The 19682-nt window shown below is 37.9% G+C and overlaps 4 protein-coding genes across 5 annotated transcripts; all 4 read right to left on the bottom strand.

Moving 5' to 3' along the window:
• Positions 1-4807: 4807 nt before the first annotated feature.
• On the bottom strand, positions 4808-5658 carry LOC126617301 (uncharacterized). Its single transcript, XM_050285324.1, has 2 exons — positions 5284-5658; positions 4808-5178 (listed from the first exon to the last, which is right to left on the bottom strand). Exons 1-2 carry the CDS (start codon positions 5446-5448, stop codon positions 5071-5073), a joined length of 273 nt encoding a protein of 90 aa, XP_050141281.1. The 5' UTR covers positions 5449-5658; the 3' UTR covers positions 4808-5070.
• A 506-nt stretch (positions 5659-6164) lies between these two features.
• On the bottom strand, positions 6165-10648 carry LOC126614193 (uncharacterized). Of its 2 annotated transcripts, XM_050281778.1 has the most exons (13): positions 10437-10647; positions 9538-10100; positions 8945-9390; positions 8684-8796; positions 8419-8538; positions 8205-8292; positions 7934-8025; positions 7753-7857; positions 7543-7652; positions 7236-7323; positions 7105-7140; positions 6910-7006; positions 6165-6794 (listed from the first exon to the last, which is right to left on the bottom strand). In XM_050281778.1, exons 2-12 carry the CDS (start codon positions 9915-9917, stop codon positions 6923-6925), a joined length of 1662 nt encoding a protein of 553 aa, XP_050137735.1. In that variant the 5' UTR covers positions 9918-10100; positions 10437-10647; the 3' UTR covers positions 6165-6794; positions 6910-6922. The 2 variants fall into 2 exon arrangements, with proteins under 2 accessions (XP_050137735.1, XP_050137734.1); XM_050281777.1 differs by having other exon boundaries at positions 8945-10100; positions 10437-10648.
• A 777-nt stretch (positions 10649-11425) lies between these two features.
• LOC126614744 (uncharacterized) lies at positions 11426-13183 on the bottom strand. The gene is made up of 2 exons (XM_050282399.1): positions 11973-13183; positions 11426-11793 (listed from the first exon to the last, which is right to left on the bottom strand). Exons 1-2 carry the CDS (start codon positions 13119-13121, stop codon positions 11791-11793), a joined length of 1152 nt encoding a protein of 383 aa, XP_050138356.1. The 5' UTR covers positions 13122-13183; the 3' UTR covers positions 11426-11790.
• A 3284-nt stretch (positions 13184-16467) lies between these two features.
• Positions 16468-18368, bottom strand: LOC126616560 (CBL-interacting serine/threonine-protein kinase 11-like). The gene has a single exon (XM_050284633.1). The coding sequence runs from the start codon at positions 18194-18196 to the stop codon at positions 16808-16810; it is 1389 nt and encodes a 462-aa protein (XP_050140590.1). The 5' UTR covers positions 18197-18368; the 3' UTR covers positions 16468-16807.
• Between the last annotated feature and the right edge of the window lie 1314 nt (positions 18369-19682).

Below are 19682 nucleotides of genomic sequence, written 5' to 3'. Positions count from 1 at the left end.
TAAGGGAGAGGAATTGAATCAATCAAAGTTGTGGAAGGGTGGATCATTTGAATATGTCACATCCTCCATGGGAATGAGTCCATTAATTGATTAATTCCACTCTAACCTAATCTATCCACTTCCCAACCCAAAAAAACGAAGAAGAAAAGCTAATCCGTCCACTTGCATCATCCAACCACTCTCAGAAAGTTTTCAGTATACCAAAAACACGGTCTAATAAATTAAGTGTCGTAAAATAATTAGTTAAAAGTTTTTATTTTTATATTTTAGTATCAGCCAATTATTTTATAATATTTAATGTGTCGAGCCATGTTCTTGTTGGAGTGTAAAATCTCTCCTACCAATCAGTTACCAATAGCAGCCTAACATTTCGCCAAAAGGTTGGCCAAACAGGAGAAATAATGAACCCAAAAGCACAAGAAAACAATGTATGATTATATTCAAATCCCCAAGTCAGAAAACCTAGCACAATTAAAGCACAAAAACCAGGCCACTCAACTGTGAGTTACACTCCATAGTTTCCATATACAATGTTGTCCGAGTCCTTCAGGTACATGCCGGGGAATTCTATACTCTGAGACTTTTAACCGTTAGATTATTGGTCAACGATATATTAATCAAATATCTAACGTTTAAAAATCGAAGAGTATAGGATGCTCTAGGGAACCATTGAATTTTCGTTGATGGACCTCCTCCAACAGCTCGTCAAGGAATGAAAGTACAATACCAATGTCAGGTAAAATACAAGTCCATGCTAATGATAAGTTGCACATACAAAGTCAATTATCTGTCAGTAAGCTCAAGTAGGTCTAACATTATCATGAAGTTTGTCATCTACACTTGGTTAGTTGGTTCATGTTCCTAACATTATCCTCAGATAAACATTACATCACAGTAATGTAATGAAGACGAAATGGTGATTGCGAAAGAAAAGAGAATGGCGATCCAACTTAATAGAAATGCGTCATAAACTCACGAATATGAAAATCTAATCTAAGCATTCATCTTTCCGATGATCTCAAGTCAAATGATCCGAAACTCGTGAAGAGTTGAAGATTGAAAGAGCTCATTGCAACAAAGACATTACTATTTTCAACACGGAAGACATCAACTAAGGGAACAACAGCTATCAGATTTGAGGTCGGCAACACAGACACAGAGGGGAAGATACAAGAAGAGAAGCGTTAACGAGCAAACCACTCTACAAAAGCGTCATATTCCAATTCATTTGACGGAAAAAAGATTACACATTACAAGCAGAGCGCATCAACAGTCTGCAACCAGAATACCAGAAATGTAGAATCTTGGCCTAAATAGTCACATAGCAAGCAAGCAAAAGAGAAGACAGAATCCACATCTCAAATAGCAGTAACATGAATGGTATCACAACACTCCCTTCCAGATGCCCTAACACTCGTCAACAAATATTAGTTCATAGGATACGACAGCCGCATTGGTTACACATGTGCATGTGGGCATTTAAGAGAAAGATTATCTATATTGGGCTGAAATCACAAACTCGATTAACCATAAACCAGCAGCCGTAGCAAACAACAATTTCCATTATCCCTAACTGCGAAAACACACAGAAAATCCATCACCATAAACAGACAAATGATCCTTATGTTTGTGCATGCAAGCGTGTATCCCAACCTTCGACATTCTAAATGTGTGTTTCATAAAATCCTCTCTCGGCCTTTCCATTAACATCAAGTATAGTATCTATTCTAATCGATTAACGTACACTCAAATGGATTAAAGTAGGAGACTCTTATGTAACTGACAACATGCTCTCTTTATAAATAGCACTAGCAAGGTAAAGTATAATGTATGAAAGCTGCCGAAGTTCGCGAGCCTTAGCTTTATAGAGGTGGATAATGTCTTAGTGAAATTTCCCCACACCACACTTTATTAGATAATACAGAAACCAGAACCAGATGGTGTAAAATAGCAATTTTACAATACAAATTGGATTGACATTGTTTCTGAATGGTAGTAATTACAGCTACAGCACACCATTTGCAAACATCATACAACATTTCGGATTTTTTTTCTTTCAATTGGGTCCTTCCAAAATTACATCATCTTAGATTCATACGAGTCAACCTCAAACCTGGACTCGTGTGCTATTCCCATCAATTACAGCATCAATCCGACAGCTTCGCTGTCGCCGGCGACGACAAATGCCTCACACCGAAATCAATCCTTCTTTTTAGCTGAGAGTCCTTCATCGTTTTCAAATCTTGAGTTCTTACAATGTCTTCTTCAAGGAAAATGTATAAACAGTTTGAGGAGCAACAGAAAAGATAGTTGGCACAACAGGAAGAATTGGTCAATCTCGAGGAAGAATTGATTGAACACCAATGGGGATTGCAACAAGGTCAAGATAATTAAAAGGAGCTTGTGGTGGAACAATTAAGTTCTTAGTTTATTTAGTGTGTTTTTTTAAGTTTATTTAATGAGTTTATGTAATTTTATTATGATAATAAACGTGGCGTGACGAGATTAGTTAAAAATCATATTTGAAATTAAAACTATTTTTTATTTATTATTTTATAAAAAAAAATTAATATTATTTTAAATGAGGTGGGTGACGGCGCATTTTGTAGGAATGGATATCGTTTGTGCCAGCGTATTTTTTAAACTTTGTGCCAATGCATTTTTTAAGAATGGAGATGCATTTAACCTATTACTATTCATTGGGATATATCACTGTTCATTGAATGGATTAAATAGACTGAATATTAATGTATTTTTTTAAGGATGGACTTGCTCTTATCTTGATAAAAGTTGACCACCGTTCCTAACGAGCATTATTCTGAATTTATTTAAGGGAGAGGAGTTGAATCAATCAAGTTGTGGATGGATGGATCATTTGAATGTGTCACATCCTCCTTGGGAATGAGTCCATTAATTGATTTATTCCACTCTTAGCTAATCCATCCACTTACAATCAAAAAAAGAAGTCCGTCCCCTTGAATGCATCATCTAACCACTCTGAGAAAGTTTTCAATATACCGAAAATACGATTCAATAAATTAAATGTCATAAAATAATTAATTAAAAATTTGTTATTTTTTAATTTTAGTATTAGTCAATTATTTTATGAAATTTGGTGTGTCGGTGAGAACGGTACGTCAGGTCGTGTTCTCACCCATCAGTTACCAATAGCAGCCTAATATTTCGTCAAAAGGTTGGCCAATCAGGAGAAATAATGAACCCAAAAGTACAAGAAAACAATATATTCAAATCCCCGAGCCAGGAAACCTAGCACAATTAAAGCACAAAAACTAGGCTACTCAACTGTGAGTATTCACTCCATAGTTTCCATGTAGATTGTTGGCCGAGTCCTTCTAGTATATGCCTGGGAATTCTATACGACTAATAACCGTTAGATTATTGGTCAACGATATATTAATCAAATATCTAACGGTAAAAAACCCAAAAGTATAGGATGCTCCGGGAACCATTGAATTTTCGTTGATGGACCTCCTCCAACAGCTCGTCAAGGAATGAAAGTACAATACCAATGTCAGGTACATAATGAGTTTACTTACTGCTACCATTACAGAAACTGAAATCCAGGCCATCCAAATCTTAAGATACCGTATAGAATTGCCAAGCTAACCTCCTATTTAGCGGTAGAGACGTCACGAAACAATTTTTCGACAGAAAATACAAGGCCATGCTAGTGATAAGTTGCACATACAAAGTCAATTATCTGTCAGTAAGCTCAAGTAGGTCTAACATTATCCTTAAGTTTGTCATCTACACTTGGTTAGTTGGTTCATGTTCTTCACATTATCCTCAGATAAACATTACATCACAGTAATGTAATGAAGACGAAATGGTGATTGCAAAAGGAAAGAGAATGGCGATCCAACTTAATAGAAATGCATCATAAACTCACGAATATGAAAAATCTAAGCATTCATCTTTCCGATGATCTCAAGTCAAATGATCCGAAGCTCGTGGAATTGAAGATTGAAAGAGCTCATTGCAACAAAGACATTACTATTTTCAACTCAGAAGACATCAACTAAGGGAACAACAGCTATCGGATTTGAGGTCGGCAACACAGACACAGAGGGGAAGATACAGGAAGAGAAGCATTAACGAGCAAACCACTCTACAAAAGCGTCATATTCCAATTCATTTGACGGAAAAAGATTACACATTACTAGTGCATCAACAGTCTGCAACCAGAATACCAGAAACGTAGAATCTTGGCCTAAATAGTCACATAGCAAGCATGCAAAAGAGAAGACAGAATCCACATCTCAAATAGCAGTAACAAGAATGGTATCACAAACACTTCCTTCCAGATGCCCTAACACTCGTCAACAAACATTAGTTCATAGGATACGACAACAGCATTGGTTACACATGTGCATGTGGGCATGTAAGAGAAAGATTATCTATATTGAGCCGAAATCACAAACTCGATTAACCATAAACCAGCAGCCGTAGCAAACAACAATTTCCATTATCCCTAACTGCGAAAACACACAGAAAATCCATCACCATAAACAGACAAATGATCCTTATGTTTGTGCATGCAAGCGTGTATCCCAACCTTCGACGTTCTAAATGTGCGTTTCATAAAATCCTCTCTCGGCCCTTTCATTAACATCAAGTATAGTATCTATTCTAATCGATCAATGAACACTCGAATGGATTAAAGTAAGAGACTTTCTTATATAACTGACAACATGCTCTCTTTTTAAATAGCACTAGCAAGGTAAAGTATAATGTATGAAAGTTGCCGAAGTTCGCGAGCCTTAGCTTTATAGAGGTGGATAATGTCTTAGTGAAATTTCCCCACACCACACTTTATTAGATAATACAGAAACCAGAACCAGATAGTGTAAAACAGCAATTTTACAATACAAATTCGATTGACATTGTTTCTGGATAGTACTAATTACAGCTACAGCACACCATTTGCAAACATCATACAACATTTTGGATTTTTTTTTTCAATTGGGTCCTTCCAAAATTACAACATCTTAGATTCATACGAGTCAATCTCAAACCTGGACTCGTGTGCTATTCCCATCAATTACAGCATCAATCCGACAGCTTCGCGGCCGCCGGCGACGACAAATGCCTCCAGAGGTAGCGTCCGCTGGCCATGTCCACGACGGTCCAGAACCCGAATTCCACGGCGGAGCAAACCTGCAAAAGCACACAAAAAGAAGCAAAATTTGTTAAAACGGAGAGAAACCCAGAAGAAAAAAACTGAAATTGGGTAAGAATTGAAGGGGAAAATGGATTGGGAACCTTGGAGAATCGGTCGGGAGATTTGTTGGGGTTTTGGAAATGGTGGGTTTCTTGTTCATCTTGAGGCGGTTCCAATTTGGGGTCATCGGATTTGAGGTTTCTGAGGACAAAGAAGCCGGCGAGGGTGGCGGAGAGGAATATCAGAATCAGTCGGAGGGGACACATTTCTCCTTCTCAGTCTCATGCACAGAGAAAGAGAGAGAGAGAGAGAGAGAGAGAGAGAGAGAGAGAGAGAAAGGAGAAATGAGAGGAGAGAGAGGATTAAGAAATGCGTGTTGGTTATGAAAAGGGAGGGAGGGAGTGGGAAGGGTGCAGTTGAAGAATGCCAATGGTGAGAGCAATGGTCAATTTTATTTTTTTTTGGTTATGGAATTTGAGGTCATGAATCATCTCCCTTAAACCAATTCAAAAAGTTGGGAACTTTGGATCCCATTGCGATAATTGCATTTGACCAGACACACACACATCCAGATACACATGTCTCTAATTTGTTTATTTTTAATTGCTTCAAGATGACTTTTGGGATAAAGATTAGTTGGGGAATCTAGGTTGAGTGCTTTTAATCAACTTAGCTAAAAAAAAAATTTGCTAGAATTGAGTTGGGTGGGATTTTTTGTATTTAACTTGGTTTTTATAGCTAAAATTGTTTATGAAATTGCATAACTTCTCATTTTGATCATTGACAATAAAAATCGATAAAAATAGTTTCTAAGCTTGTCTAAATCATTTTGATCATTCAGTGAAAATTCTGTCAATATTCTCGCTAAGTTGAGGGGTTCATTTAACAAAAATACTCTTAAAAAGTAGTCACATGGTTATTGTTATTCACATGACAATTTAACAAGAATATTGACAAATATTTTACAAAATGACCAAAATAATTTATACTGAAGAAACTCAGGAACCACTTCCATTAAATTTCATTGTCACAGGCCAAAATAAAGAGTTATGCCAATCTCAAAATTTATTTCGGATAAAAAAAGGACTGCATAATGATTTAACATTTGCAATTACAACTCCCAACTCTTGGTACATTATCCAATAAAGTCTACCATGTTGCAATTGTACTGGTTTCCCACTATCCTTTTTAAATGATCAAACGATAGTGCAGCCGCCGGATAGCGCAGCAGTTGATATTGACAGTGGAACTCACGACCATCAATGGCTGCACTATGATCGTGGCCGGCGACTGACGATGGTATGTCAAAGGCATCACTTGAGAACGCGTGATCCATGGCTGCATTTTGCACCAATCAGCCCAAAAAGCCTTTTGAAACTATGTTAAAAATGTCTACGATCAAATGGTCCTATAACTCTGTAGATCCTTCAATTTGAAACTTGAAATAAATAAACTAGAATCTACAAAACTAGTTCTCATTTAACTGCTCAATCTGTGGAGGCGAACAATCTGCGTTGAACGCATCCGGCATCTCCATGAGTTGGGGACTTTCGGCTTCCAAGCCAAAACAATCGTACAAGCAGCCCGCCACAGCCAAGAAGTACATAACCACCTAACATGGATGAATTCACGTTATGAAGAACGAACTTGAATCCTCTCTGGATGAAGAGCTCTGGATGAAGAGCTAATGGTATGACATAACAAATGGTTCTAGAAGCAAAATTTACCTGACACTACATATTAGACTTTGGCAACACGAGCAATCTTTGCTAGCACTGTTCTTAAACTTCGAATACCAGCTCCAGATTTCGAGCTCACCATCACCTGAAATAAGAACCAAATTCGGAGTGATTGTATCATTTATGTATTGATACACATAAACAGTCTGCTTGTGCTTATCAACTGATCAAAGAAAAGCATACCGCAGGTTGGACCAAAGACTTCTTTGCTTTCAGACTCTGCAAGATCAAATATGTTGTATTGAAAATGTAGTCTTACGGAAGAAAATCTACTTATATGCTATATATTCTCAGCATAAATAAGCCACACTCACTTCTTCAATTTGCATTGCACGACGTGCCACATCAATTGGGAAAACTGTATCCGTCTTCGTCAATAAAATCTGATATTTAGTTTCAGCCCTGTAAATCAAGTACTAAACATCATAAAACTTGAGTGCGAGCCATACAGTTCCAGAATGCACATGTAAAAATATTTCTGTGTGTATATGCATATATGTACGAGTACCAAACTTGCAGATAATAAAGGTGTGATTTCTTCCACCACATAAAATCATTGTAACAGATGCGGCAATCCCAACAGTCATTAAAATTGTAGTTTATAGAAGTGTCTACTGGTACCTTTCCATCAAGTCAATGAGTTCATGATCCCTTGGCTTCATTCCCCATTTTGTGTCAATAAGTAGACACACTCGCTTTAGACCAACTCTTGTGGATACATACTCTTTCACCTGCAAATCTCAAAGCGTCCAAGAAAACAATTATATTGGCACATATAAGAGTTAGACTGATTCCACTTAGAAAAGAAGAGAACTTAAAGTTGTCACTCACAAGCTCCACCCAAGCGTCCTTAACTTCTTCTTTAGCATAAGCAAAGCCGTACCCTGGCAAATCAACCAAGCAGAGCTTTGATCCTAGATTGAAGAAATTAATAGTCTGCAGAAGAAGCACATATGTCATCAACAAACTGAACAGCTAACGAAATCATAGCAACAAAAGCCTAAATTGTAACCTGAGTAAGACCAGGCTTGTCTGACGTTCGTACAACACCCCATTGTCTAGTAAGTGCATTAAGTAGTGAGGATTTCCCGACATTTGACCTCCCTGAAAAAACAAATAGAAGCCAACAAAATCACTCATTGTCTCTTACCACAATAAAGTTTTGATCAAACCACTGAACATACTTAATATTATGAACTCATAAATCAGATCACAATTAAACTACTAAGAAAGGGATACAAAAGTAGAGCTAATTGGATTGCATCGAGGGAATCAAAACACACCTGCAAATGCAATCTCTGGAAGATCAGGAGGTGGAAATGATGATGAAACTTTTGCAGCGGCAAAAAATGTCAATTTATTTCTAAATATCTGTAAAAGTAGTAAAGGTTCATATTAATGCGATTCCATAAAACAGTAAATAGAGGGTCACCCTAATACTATATAGATTTAAGCTTGTTCTGAAAAATATATTAAAATTGAAATGTATAAACATACATTTTCCTCAATATTCTCTCTTTCTGAGCTGGTAGAGGAAGGAATATTATCCAATGGGGCAGAAAGCTCAGTGTTGTAGCCTGCCCTCCTCAACTCTATCAAGCGTCTACGACCTAACAACTTTAAATAATAATTTAAAAAAAAAAAACTAGAGTTATATTTCAAGAACTGAACGGTAAGAATATAGAGAGAGCCTTCACACTTAGAGACATATAATCGAAAAGCATATATCCCAAACATCAAAAGACCTGTGCATACAAATTACATTATCTTCCACATAAGAGAGGATTGAGGAACTAGGTTGTATTGCACGAAACTGTGCATTTTTTGAGATTTCAGCTTTTTCCTCCTCATCTTTTTCCTTCTCCTTTTTGCTTTCTGGGGAACACGAAAAGTACAAGGTGTCAAGAAAATGAAAAACTCTACACTTAGTTAAAAATTTAAACACATAAAATACTAGTAGTAGTGATACAAATTCAAATTATATAAAAAAGAACAAAAAAATGGAAGTAATTGATAAACTGACCGTTTATGACAATAGTATCATCAAATCTTTTATTTGAGATATCATTAGGATCTAATCGAATTCGCTTCCTCTTCTTTGGCTGATCATCTATCACCCGTGATTCTTCATTCAAGATTTTCTTATCCGGCTTAACTTTGTTATGTTTCTTCAGTGCACTAGCCTGACCACCATCGGTATTAACAGATTCCATCTTATCGCCCTCCTTATATTTGGTTTTACTGGAAACTTTTGCACCTCTATCCTTAGAAGAAAAACGTTTATTTTCAGAAGTAGCATTCTCTAATCCATTAGAAACCCAGATAGAGCGAGAATGCCCAGGAGATTCACTTGCGTTCTTTTCATTCCCAAAATCATCCTTACTTTTGGTTTTATTGGAAACTTTGGGACTCCTAGGAGAAAAACGTTTAGTTTCAGAATCAGCATTCTCTAATCTATTAGAACCCCACCTAGAGCGAGGACGCAAAGGAGATTCACTGCCGTTCTTTTCATAACCAAAACCATTCTTACTTTTGGTTCTATTGGACTCTCTGGGACTCCTAGGAGAAAAACGTTTAGTTTCAGATTCAGTGTTCCCCAAATCATTAGAACCCCACCTAGAGCGAGGACGCAAAGGAGCTCTAGTATCGTTCCTTTCACTATTAAAATCATCCCTTACTTGGTTCGGTCCTTTCCTAGAAAAAGACTTCCGATAAGGTGCCTCTCCATTTCTAGAAGACATTGAATCCCGATCTGTGTCTTGGTCACCATAGATTCTCTTTCTTCTCCTATCACCATTCATGGTTTTAAAATCGTCCCTTTTATCAAGATCTCCACGACTCCCTTCCTCAGAATTATGAAACTTTATCCCATTCTTATTAAAGCTCCCCTTCCTATTATCATCATCCTTTTTTCCATCACTGTGAAACTTGGGCCTTCCAATAGATGCTTTGAGTTTCTTATTGAGCTTAAACCTTAATTTAGCCTCTGCAGACATGCTGTAACCACTAGCACTCGATTAAATACCCCGAATTCTCAAAAATCGAACCCACCAAGCAAAAAATTAAAATACTCAGAAGCCAAAACCAATCCCAAGATTACAAGGCAAACCTCCTATTTAGCACACACTTCAGAGCACCGCCTGAATATACTGAAATTCAAGCAGACGTATGAATCCGACCTACAAAACATACGCGAAATAAACAATAAATCCCATTTCCAGTAGCATTTTAAGCCAGAAATTACACTCGATAGATAAATTCCAGCAGAAATGTTCACAATTTAATTGCACAAAGTATCACCTACAAAGAGAAATAAAAGCCATTTGCAATAAATAAATAAAAATACAGAGGCTATGTTTGTTTCCATGGATTTGGCATTCGAATAGGGAGATTCCCACGCCGAATCCATCGGTTGGGCACCGTGACTTGGATTGTAATCCAATACCAAATGTGCCCACTTGCCCGATTTGGATAAAGCAAGAAACTTGAAATGTGAAATTTCATTTGGGACTCACCAGACTCCTCCTTTCGACCAAGCCTGAAGCCTCTCAAAGGCGCTGTGATCGCTGCAAAGACCTAATTGGGGACTTGGGATTTGGAGCAGTGCTTCAGCAATCAGCGACAGTTCTCTCTGTTAGAGAAACGAGTGTTTGGCATGGACGCTTAAACCCTAAACCCTGATTGAGAAGTAAAAGCGTGAGTGACGAGACGACTGCTCACATTAGTGTTTACGGCCCGTTGGATTTACAAATTGGGCCATTCAAGAATGAAATTGTCATACGCATTACAACTCTAAAGAACAAGTAGCCTAAAATGTGGAGTCGTGCTTGTTTAATTAGACGGTCTAATTAAATAAGCACGACTCCATGTTCTCGTACAAATTAAAAGAAAATAAGATTTGATAAAAGTAAGACGAGGACAAATATAAGTTTTACAATGTTAAGTAATTGTTCTTTTCCCATATGCCCTTACAGCTAAGGAGAAATTATTGGTATGGCACTTCGTACCATGTCAACCGTACGACACTTCTCACAAGACAATTAGATTTTCTGAATTTAATTTATGCAGTAATAGGATATCATTGCATTGCATTGCATATTGCATGAACGAGGTTGCCAAGAGTACGAAATTCTCCCCATCACAAGCAGTAGCGGAGTCAGAATTTTAGTCGTAAAGAGGCTCAAAAGTCTAAATCGGAAACGCACTCCTAATCTTGCAAAAAATTACTCTGACATGTGGTGAGCAACATACCGCTGCATTTTTATTGTGTCATTCTCATCATTCTCTTAGTTAAACCTAAACCCTAAGCCTCTCTGACTTTCTTCCTCTCTCCCTCTTCCTCAAACTCACAAGCAACGAATTACCTAAACTCCATAGGAGCCACCAACCTTAAATCAGTAAAAACATCGGATTAGGGCCCTGAGTCCAGTGGCGGATCCAGGAATCTTACCCCAAGGGGTCGCAGTGTAAAAGTTCAAATAAAAATTTAGGATGGAAAAACATATTGAAAATGAAATCATAGTACTTTCATTCATAATTCATAATGGAAACAATATTACAAACTATAATTGTCCACGACGAGGTTTCATATTTTGAAAACGAAGCATTATAGCTTCATTTTCAATACAAGCAAAAATATCTCTCTCAATATAAACAAGCAAGCTATCACTCAACCATTGATCTCCCATTTTGTTCCTAAGTGGACCCTTAACAATATTCATGACAGAAAATGCTCTCTCCACTGAAGCAGTTGCAACTGGTAAAACTAAAGACAATGTAATGAGCAAATATACATAATTGAATACTTGATGCATCCTTGTCTCCACCATTTTTTTTGCAAGATCACCAATCCCTTCCAATTGAGAGAAATCACTACTGGAACACACATAATGAATATAAATCTCAAGTTGATCTTCAAGTGCCAAACGATCTTCATCCGAAAAGTCTTGAGGATAAAATTGAGCAAGACGAAGTAACTTTGGTTTATCAAAAGCTACAAATGAATCTTTCGGACTCAAACATGCCATACAAATAAGCAACTCGGTATTTACCTCATTAAAGCGATCCTCTAACTCCGTAATTTGCTCATCAATGACATAAATAAAGAGCTCCACACGATAATGATGACGATTTGTCTTTATTGGAGCATAATGCCTTGACCTCCCTGGAAGTATAAATGCCTCTTCCATGTTAGGAACATCAATATGATGTTTTTCACAAAAAGAAGATACTTCATCAACCAATGCATCGAACCCATTATTCCTCATCCAATATAGCTTTTCCTTGCATGATTTCACTAAAGCCATTGCATTCACAATTTCTTGATCTTTCCTTTGCAATGCTTGTGACAAATCATTTGTGAGTCCCAATATGACTTTCATCAAGAAAAGGTGAAACACAAACTCAAAAGTAAGTATCACTCTCATTAACGTATATGCTTCACCCGCACTTTCATTGGGATTATCATCAATAACCATTTGAAGCACATGAACCACGGATGAAAACATAGAAATGATGCTAATCAAGGTACCATAGTGTGAGTTCCATCGTGTGTCACCGGCACGTTTGAGACTTGTTTCTTGATTTAAGCCTCGCCCCGTTATAAGACAATCATTTTCAAAAGCTATCACAAGCTCTTCTTGAAGTTGCCCTCTAAGTGAATCACGCCGCTTACAAGATGCTCCAACATGATTAACCACATTATTAGCCGTTGCAAAAAAAGAGGCAATGTCTATATTATTCTTTGCTACGGCAACAAGAGCTAGTTGAAGTTGATGAGCAAAGCAATGAACATAATATGCACAAGGTTGTTCTCTCAATATCTTTGTTTTAAGGCCATTCAACTCACCTCTCATATTGCTAGCACCATCATAACCTTGTCCTCGTAGCTTGGAAATGCTCAAACCGTAGCGAGAAAACAATGTGTCAATAGCATCCTTTAGTGAACTTGAAGTAGTGTCGGTAACATGTTGGATACCCACAAATCTTTCAATTACATGCCCGTTGTCATCCACATAACGCAACACCATAGCCATTTGCTCTTTCACAGACACATCACGTGCTTCATCCACCAATATTGAAAAGAATTTATCTTTTAGACCATCCATGATAGCATCAAGTGTTTCAAGGGCACATGAATTCACAATTTCTTTTTGAATGGAAGGAGCTAGTAATTTGAGATTCCCCGGAGCATTTTCCATCACAACTTCTCTAACTTTATCATTATTATCTGCAAGGAATTGCAATAACTCCAAGTAATTTCTCCTATTGCTTGAAGTGGCACTTTCATCATGGCCACGAAAAGGAAGACCTTGTCGCAATAAAAACTTAGTGCACTTGATTGAAGCAATCAAGCATGTGCGATAAGCCTTACGAGTTTGGTCAGAGTGTTTGCTCACTGTCGTTTCAATATGTGTAGCTTGATTCATCAAATTTGTAGCAGCTTCTCTAGCCTTATTATGAACACTCCCAACCGGTCCAACATGCATCTTAAATCTTTCTCTCCCTTTCTTCCAATTCTTAAATCCATCTCCAGTGAAAGCTTCACTACCCACTTGTTCAAAATTGGTTTTAAAGAGATAGCAATAGAGACAAAATGCCGCATCTTTAGATACACTATACTCCAACCAATCAAACTCATCAAACCATTGGGGAATGAAGCGTCGATTAATTCCCGACATATTAGTTATTGGGAAATTATGACCTCTAGGTTGACAAGGTCCTTTTTGTAGATATAATCTTCGGACCTCATCTCTCATATTAGCGTCATAATCTATTATTCGAGTTCTTAATCCAGGATCCGCTTGAAGATTACCCAAAACATCATCTAACTGACTTTGTCTTGAACTTGGAGTTCTTGAACTACCAACAGTATTTGAACTATCAACATTATTCGAACTACCCGAACCCGATGATGACTTTCTCTTAAAAAACCGTTCCATAATAATGCTTGCTACATATACAAAATATTCAAAATAAATACTCACAATATAAACAAACCATAAACATAATCAAAATAAATATGAATTGGATTTTCAATTAAATTAAATATCTCATCTTGCATTCTAATTTCTACATATACAAAATAATGAAAATAAAAACTCACAATATAAACAAACCATCAATATAATCAAAATAAATATGAATTGAATTTCAATTAAATTAAATATATTCTACATATACAAAATATTCAAAATAAATACTCACAATATAAACAAACCATAAACATAATCAAAATAAATATGAATTGGATTTTCAATTAAATTAAATATCTCATCTTGCATTCTACATATACAAAATAATGAAAATAAAAAATCACAATATAAACAAACCATCAATAAAAACAAACCAATAAAAACTCACAATATAAACAAATCATCAATATAAACAAACCATCAATAAAAACTCACAATAAAAACTCACAAGATAAATATGAATTGAATTTCAATTAATTAAATATATTCTACATATACAAAATATTCAAAATAAATACTCACATCACAATATAAAAACCAAGGGAGGAGATGGAGTTGGAGCCGCCAGCAGAGGAGGGAGGAGATGGAGTTGGAGCCGCCAGCAGAGGAGGGAGGAGATGGAGTTCACGTTGGGGGCGGCAGCAGCTATGGAGGAGAGGAGTTGAGGATTTGGGGGGATTGAGTTAGGGTTGAAGGATGAAAATTTGGGGCTTTTAATTGTATAGGGATCGGGTAGGAAGGGCTGGGATGGGGAGGGACACGGTGGGAATTTTTATTTTTTTTTATTTTTTTTCGGCCTGGCCCAAAACGACGTCGTTTTGGCCAGGTCATTTAAAAAAATTTCCTGGGCCAAAACGACGTCGTTTTGCCCAGGTTTTTTCAAAATCAAAAATGGCGCACAGCGCCTTCGTCTTCTTCGTTCGTCCTCCTGCCCAGAAAACCGACGACTCCAACGGCAACGGGGTCGCACCAGGGGTCGCCCCACCATCTCCAAGGGGTCTCGAAGGTTGCTTCCATGGCTTCCAAGGGGTCGCGCGACCCCAATGACCCCACTGTGGATCCGCCACTGCCTGAGTCTATGAAAAAACCTTGAAAATCATAAGTATTACACTAAACTTTTATGCGTAAAAAATGTCAGAATAAACCTCGGACAATCCTTGCTCCTTCATGACTCCGTCTCTGATCACAAGTTTGATAAACTCATGTGGTACGCTTGATAATCTCATTACTGATTTTACCAAACGTGAAAAATGGGAACCACATAATCATTCAATTCACGAGCCAATGACAAAAAAAAAATACATATTTTGTATGGTTGAGAATACGAATTAGGTTGGAATTAGGTGGTCCTCAATCTGGACAGATCTATACGTTTCTCCTTGACAGGCGACTAGAGGTTTCATTTGCTTGTGATTCCTCGACCTCTAATTAGACAACCACAACTCCATATTCACATGGACAAGATAAAAGTAAGACAACGATAGTACTGTACTATGCATATGTTCTTTCGCTAAGAAATTCTTGGTTTGGCACTCCAAATCACGTCAATCGTCCGACACCTCTCACTAAAAGACTTGACTCACTCTATTTGGTCTCAATTAAGTGCGGTACCCTATATACACGTCTTCACAAAAATTTCTTTTGATTAAGCTTCATTCTCTCGTCATAGAATCTAGAGCAAGCTTCCTCCCAACTCCATTCTCCCAATTACTCTCTATTCTTTACTTGAATTGAGAGAAATGATAAGTGGATTCTATGCACTCATTCTCTATCATCTCATGTTTTTTGCCTAATATTTTATAACGTTAAAGTAAAAATTAACGCTAAACTATAAGGTGGCAGAAAGTCTCATTTTTGAAAAAAATTGCTTTGCCAATTCTCCTTGAACTTATTTGCTTCATTATTGATGCCCATAATTTGTTTATGTCCCTTCTTGTATCATTGCGTATAATTGCTCCCTGACCTAATCACTTTCTTGATGAATTATTGAAGCAATTAACACAAAACAATGCATCAAAACGTCACTCCAACAAATAAAATAAATAAAAAAATGATGCAGAGCACTGTGTCACATGAAATTGGCTCCTAAAATCTTGCAAATTGGCAAACATTCCAAGTTTCCCACCAGTCTGGATCAAATAATTGGTCCGGTCCGGCTACTGCATGTGATTTTTTAATCATTTTGCCCACAATTTACAGCTAGGCTACCAATTTAAATCAATTTAAAACTAGGTAGGCCATTCCAATATGTGAACATCACGTTAACAAATTTAAGGCGGGATTCCCATTTTTTCGATATCGTGTTTATTTATTCGGAATGGACGAAGTCATGAATCGAGAAAGAAAATGAAAACGTATGTAATCAACCTGCCCTAACCAACCAAAATCCTTAATTGACAGACTTTTTAATTACGAGTTTTCCGGTGTTCAATCTCAGTTTTTGTTGCGAGACTTTTAGTTTCGTATAAGAAGTTAGAAATCGAAACTTCTTGACCTTGCTCTAAATAAATAAACATGTCATTAGACTAACGGCGAAGAAATTAATACGAACAGGCAAATACAAACACAGAAATTGAAATAATAAAAAGAATGAATTAATACAATTATACAAGATGCATTGCAAAAAGAGTCGGGAGTTTTGATTCGATTAAAATCTAACCCTTCATCCTCTGTTGATGAGGCCTATCAAAGGCTATATATTATCACCTATACATACACATATATCTCCTCTCACTAATCCCAGTATTAACCCCAGATTACAAGAACGGCTGGTAATCTTTTCTTTTTATTTATTTCCCAGTACAAACACAGCAAAACCATCACCAATTTTTTTTTTCATTTTTTTATTAATTAATTGCTTGATTAATTTTAATTGCCACTCCAGAAAACGACCTGTCGTTCGACACCCACGATCAGCATTCGTTGACTGGGCAAGCGAGCGAGGAGGACGAAGACGACGGAGAAGACATGGACGATGAGATGCTTTGATCATTTGGGCAAATCAGATAAGGCCTGAGCTTGTTCTTCCACATCTCCTTGAACGGCGCGGCGTCTCCGCCCGTCCTCTTGGCCTCCACCACCACCAGATTATCAGTCAATCTGTAAACCTCCACAGCGATTGATAAATTTCCATTCTGCCCTTCCATCTCCAGTCCCCAATCCTTCTTCCTCCTCACCCTCAACTTCTCCGCCTTGGCAAACTCAGCCACTCTCTCCGTCACCTTCTCCACCGTCTCCTCCGATATAAAGCGCTCACCGTCCTCCGCAGGGCTGCCGCTCGACGACTCGAACAACCCGGACAGGTCCAACCCGGCCGAGAACGAAATCAAATCGAACGCGTTCAGGCTCGTCACGCCCTTCTGTTCCTCCTCGCCGCCGCCGATTTTGGCGTCGTCCATCGAACAATCGTCGTCGTAGAATTTGATTTCCTTGCACCCGCCTTTTCTGAACCACGGGTCCTTCAAAATCTCGTCGATCGTAATCCGGGTCGCCGGGTTGGTATCCATGAGCCGACCCAAAAACCGCTTCAGATCCGGCGACATCCATTTCGGGCACCGGAACTCGCCCTTGTAAATCTTCTTATACATCGCCATCAAATTGGGGTCGTTGAACGGCAAATACCCGGCGTTCAAAACGTACAGTATCACGCCGCACGACCACACATCCACCTTCGCGCCGTCGTATCCCTTCTTCGTCAAAATCTCCGGAGCCACGTAAGCAGGGGTCCCGCAAAGCGTGTGGAGGAGCCCGTCGGGTCGGATCTGGTCGGCCACGGCGCTGAGCCCGAAATCCGAAACCTTCAAATTCCCGTTCTCGTCAATTAACAAATTCTCGGGTTTCAAATCGCGGTGGTAGATCCCGCGGGAGTGGCAGTACCCGACGGCGGAGATGAGCTGCTGGAAGTACTTCCGGCTGAGATTCTCTGAGAACCGCCCCTTCGACACCTTGGCGAAAAGCTCTCCACCCTTGACGAACTCCACGACGAAGTAGATCTTGGTCTTGGAGGCGAGGACCTCGTAGAGCTTGACGATGTTGGGGTGGCGGAGGCGGCGCATGATGGTGATCTCGCGCTTGATGTTGGACATGAGGTTGGTGCCGGTGAGCTTCTTCTTGTTGATGATTTTCACGGCGACACTCTGGCCAGTGAGGACGTTGCGGGCGTGGTAGACTTTGGCGAAGGCGCCGCACCCGAGGAGCTTGCCGAGCTCGTACTTCCCGAACAGGGCATTGTCGGGGATACGCTGCTGCTGCGGCGGCGCAGGCGCCAGCAGCGGCTGTCGTTCTTCGCTCCCCGGCATCATGGGATGCCGAGATGAGATCGAACCGGGGGTAATCGCGTCGGTCAGGGCTGTGGGTTTTGATAGCTTGGAAGAGAGAGAAATTGGGGATTTTAATTTTTGTCAGGAGGAGGAATGTTGGGAGTTTTAATTGGGACGAGGAAGAGTAGGAGGAGAGAAAAATATGGAGAGACTTTCGGTGGAAGCATTTTAAGGGGGATCTTTTTCTATACGCGGGAGAGTAATTTTATGGTTTTTTGGTTAAATCGGCAGATTGTCATAATAATTTACTGTGATCTCATAAATTTAAAATCTATAGAAATTGCTTCTGTAATTAATTCGATAACATTTTGATTCTTCTGGAAAATTCTCTTTTAATTTGAAAAAACCATGCATTTAACGTTTGAATAATGATAGGAAGATTAAATTTAGAGACAAAATTTACAAAGTAAATAACGTGTCATTAATAAAAATGATCATGTTTATCAACGTTTAAATAATAATAAAATGCCACTTATTACTACGGTCTTATAGTATTTCTCTTCATAAGTAAGATGTCTTAGATTCGATTCTTGCTAAATGCGAGTTTGAATCACATTATTACTAGCTTATTGTGAGGTTAAGCTCATCTCATTCCCTTTAGTATAAATAATATTATTTGTTAAAAAAAAGTAATAATCTAATCATCTATTTTCATATTATTTAGTTTACAAAATTTTATCTACACATTTTAATCTCTCTAGCATTACATTTAATGTTTAAATAGGACACTTTCTGTTGAACCTAAATCTTATGAACTAAAATAAGAAATTATGTCAATCTTAAAAATTATTTTAAATAAAAAAACCTGATTTTATTTTTTATACCAAACAATAATTTTGTTCTTTTCCCAAAAAAAAAAACAATAATTTTGTTCTGTTTTTATTTATTCGGAGTTTGCTGCGAGACCAAAATTAAAAAATAGCTAAAGGCGGTTTTTTGTTTGAATTTGTTTTATTTTATTAAGAAAAACAAAATAATATTTGTTTAATAAGTGGTGGGCAGGACTCGTCTGGAAACGTGATTGCCGTACACGTGTTGTAGGTTTTGTGAATAGCGTGACGGAGGAGAGAGACGGAGGTTGGGGGGCCAACACGGCTGTTCTGTAGAATACTGACACGTCGTGCCGTCCGCGTTTGTACGTTAACTCCAATGTGCACGTGAAAAAAAAAAAAAGTGTCCTCGGTAAGAACGCTTGCTTGGCTACCTCTCTACCCGCCAAAAAAAAATAGAATATTTACACACGTGTGGAACTGTAATTCAAAGGTAAATTATCCAATTGACGCTTTTGAGAAGTATACTTTTTTAGGCTTATAAACACGTTTTGCATTTTATTTTAGGGTTTTTAAATTTCAACCCTTTAGTTTTACACGTGAAGTGAATTTGACCTTGTACTTCTAATTGTATTCAAATCTATTGTTTGCTTAATTTGTAAGAAAAAAATAATAAAAATGATTTGAAACTTTGAGTT

Source organism: Malus sylvestris, chromosome 3 (genome assembly GCF_916048215.2).
Source record: "Malus sylvestris chromosome 3, drMalSylv7.2, whole genome shotgun sequence".
Lineage (NCBI taxonomy): Eukaryota > Viridiplantae > Streptophyta > Magnoliopsida > Rosales > Rosaceae > Malus > Malus sylvestris.
This window is presented reverse-complemented; position numbering and strand designations above follow the sequence as displayed.

Bases quoted from the DNA above. Each gene is read 5' to 3' on its own strand.
- LOC126617301 (XM_050285324.1), bottom strand. From the start codon at position 5,448: ATGTGTCCCCTCCGACTGATTCTGATATTCCTCTCCGCCACCCTCGCC. The intron at 5,179-5,283 runs GTTCCCAATCCA...GTGCTTTTGCAG, and splicing joins CTCCCGACCGATTCTCCAAG to GTTTGCTCCGCCGTGGAATT.
- LOC126614193 (XM_050281777.1), bottom strand. From the start codon at position 9,917: ATGTCTGCAGAGGCTAAATTAAGGTTTAAGCTCAATAAGAAACTCAAA. The intron at 8,026-8,204 runs GTGTGTTTTGAT...TTGTTTTTTCAG, and splicing joins TCCAGAGATTGCATTTGCAG to GGAGGTCAAATGTCGGGAAA. The intron at 7,858-7,933 runs GTTACAATTTAG...CTTCTTCTGCAG, and splicing joins ACAAGCCTGGTCTTACTCAG to ACTATTAATTTCTTCAATCT.
- LOC126614744 (XM_050282399.1), bottom strand. From the start codon at position 13,121: ATGGAAAATGCTCCGGGGAATCTCAAATTACTAGCTCCTTCCATTCAA.
- LOC126616560 (XM_050284633.1), bottom strand. From the start codon at position 18,196: ATGATGCCGGGGAGCGAAGAACGACAGCCGCTGCTGGCGCCTGCGCCG.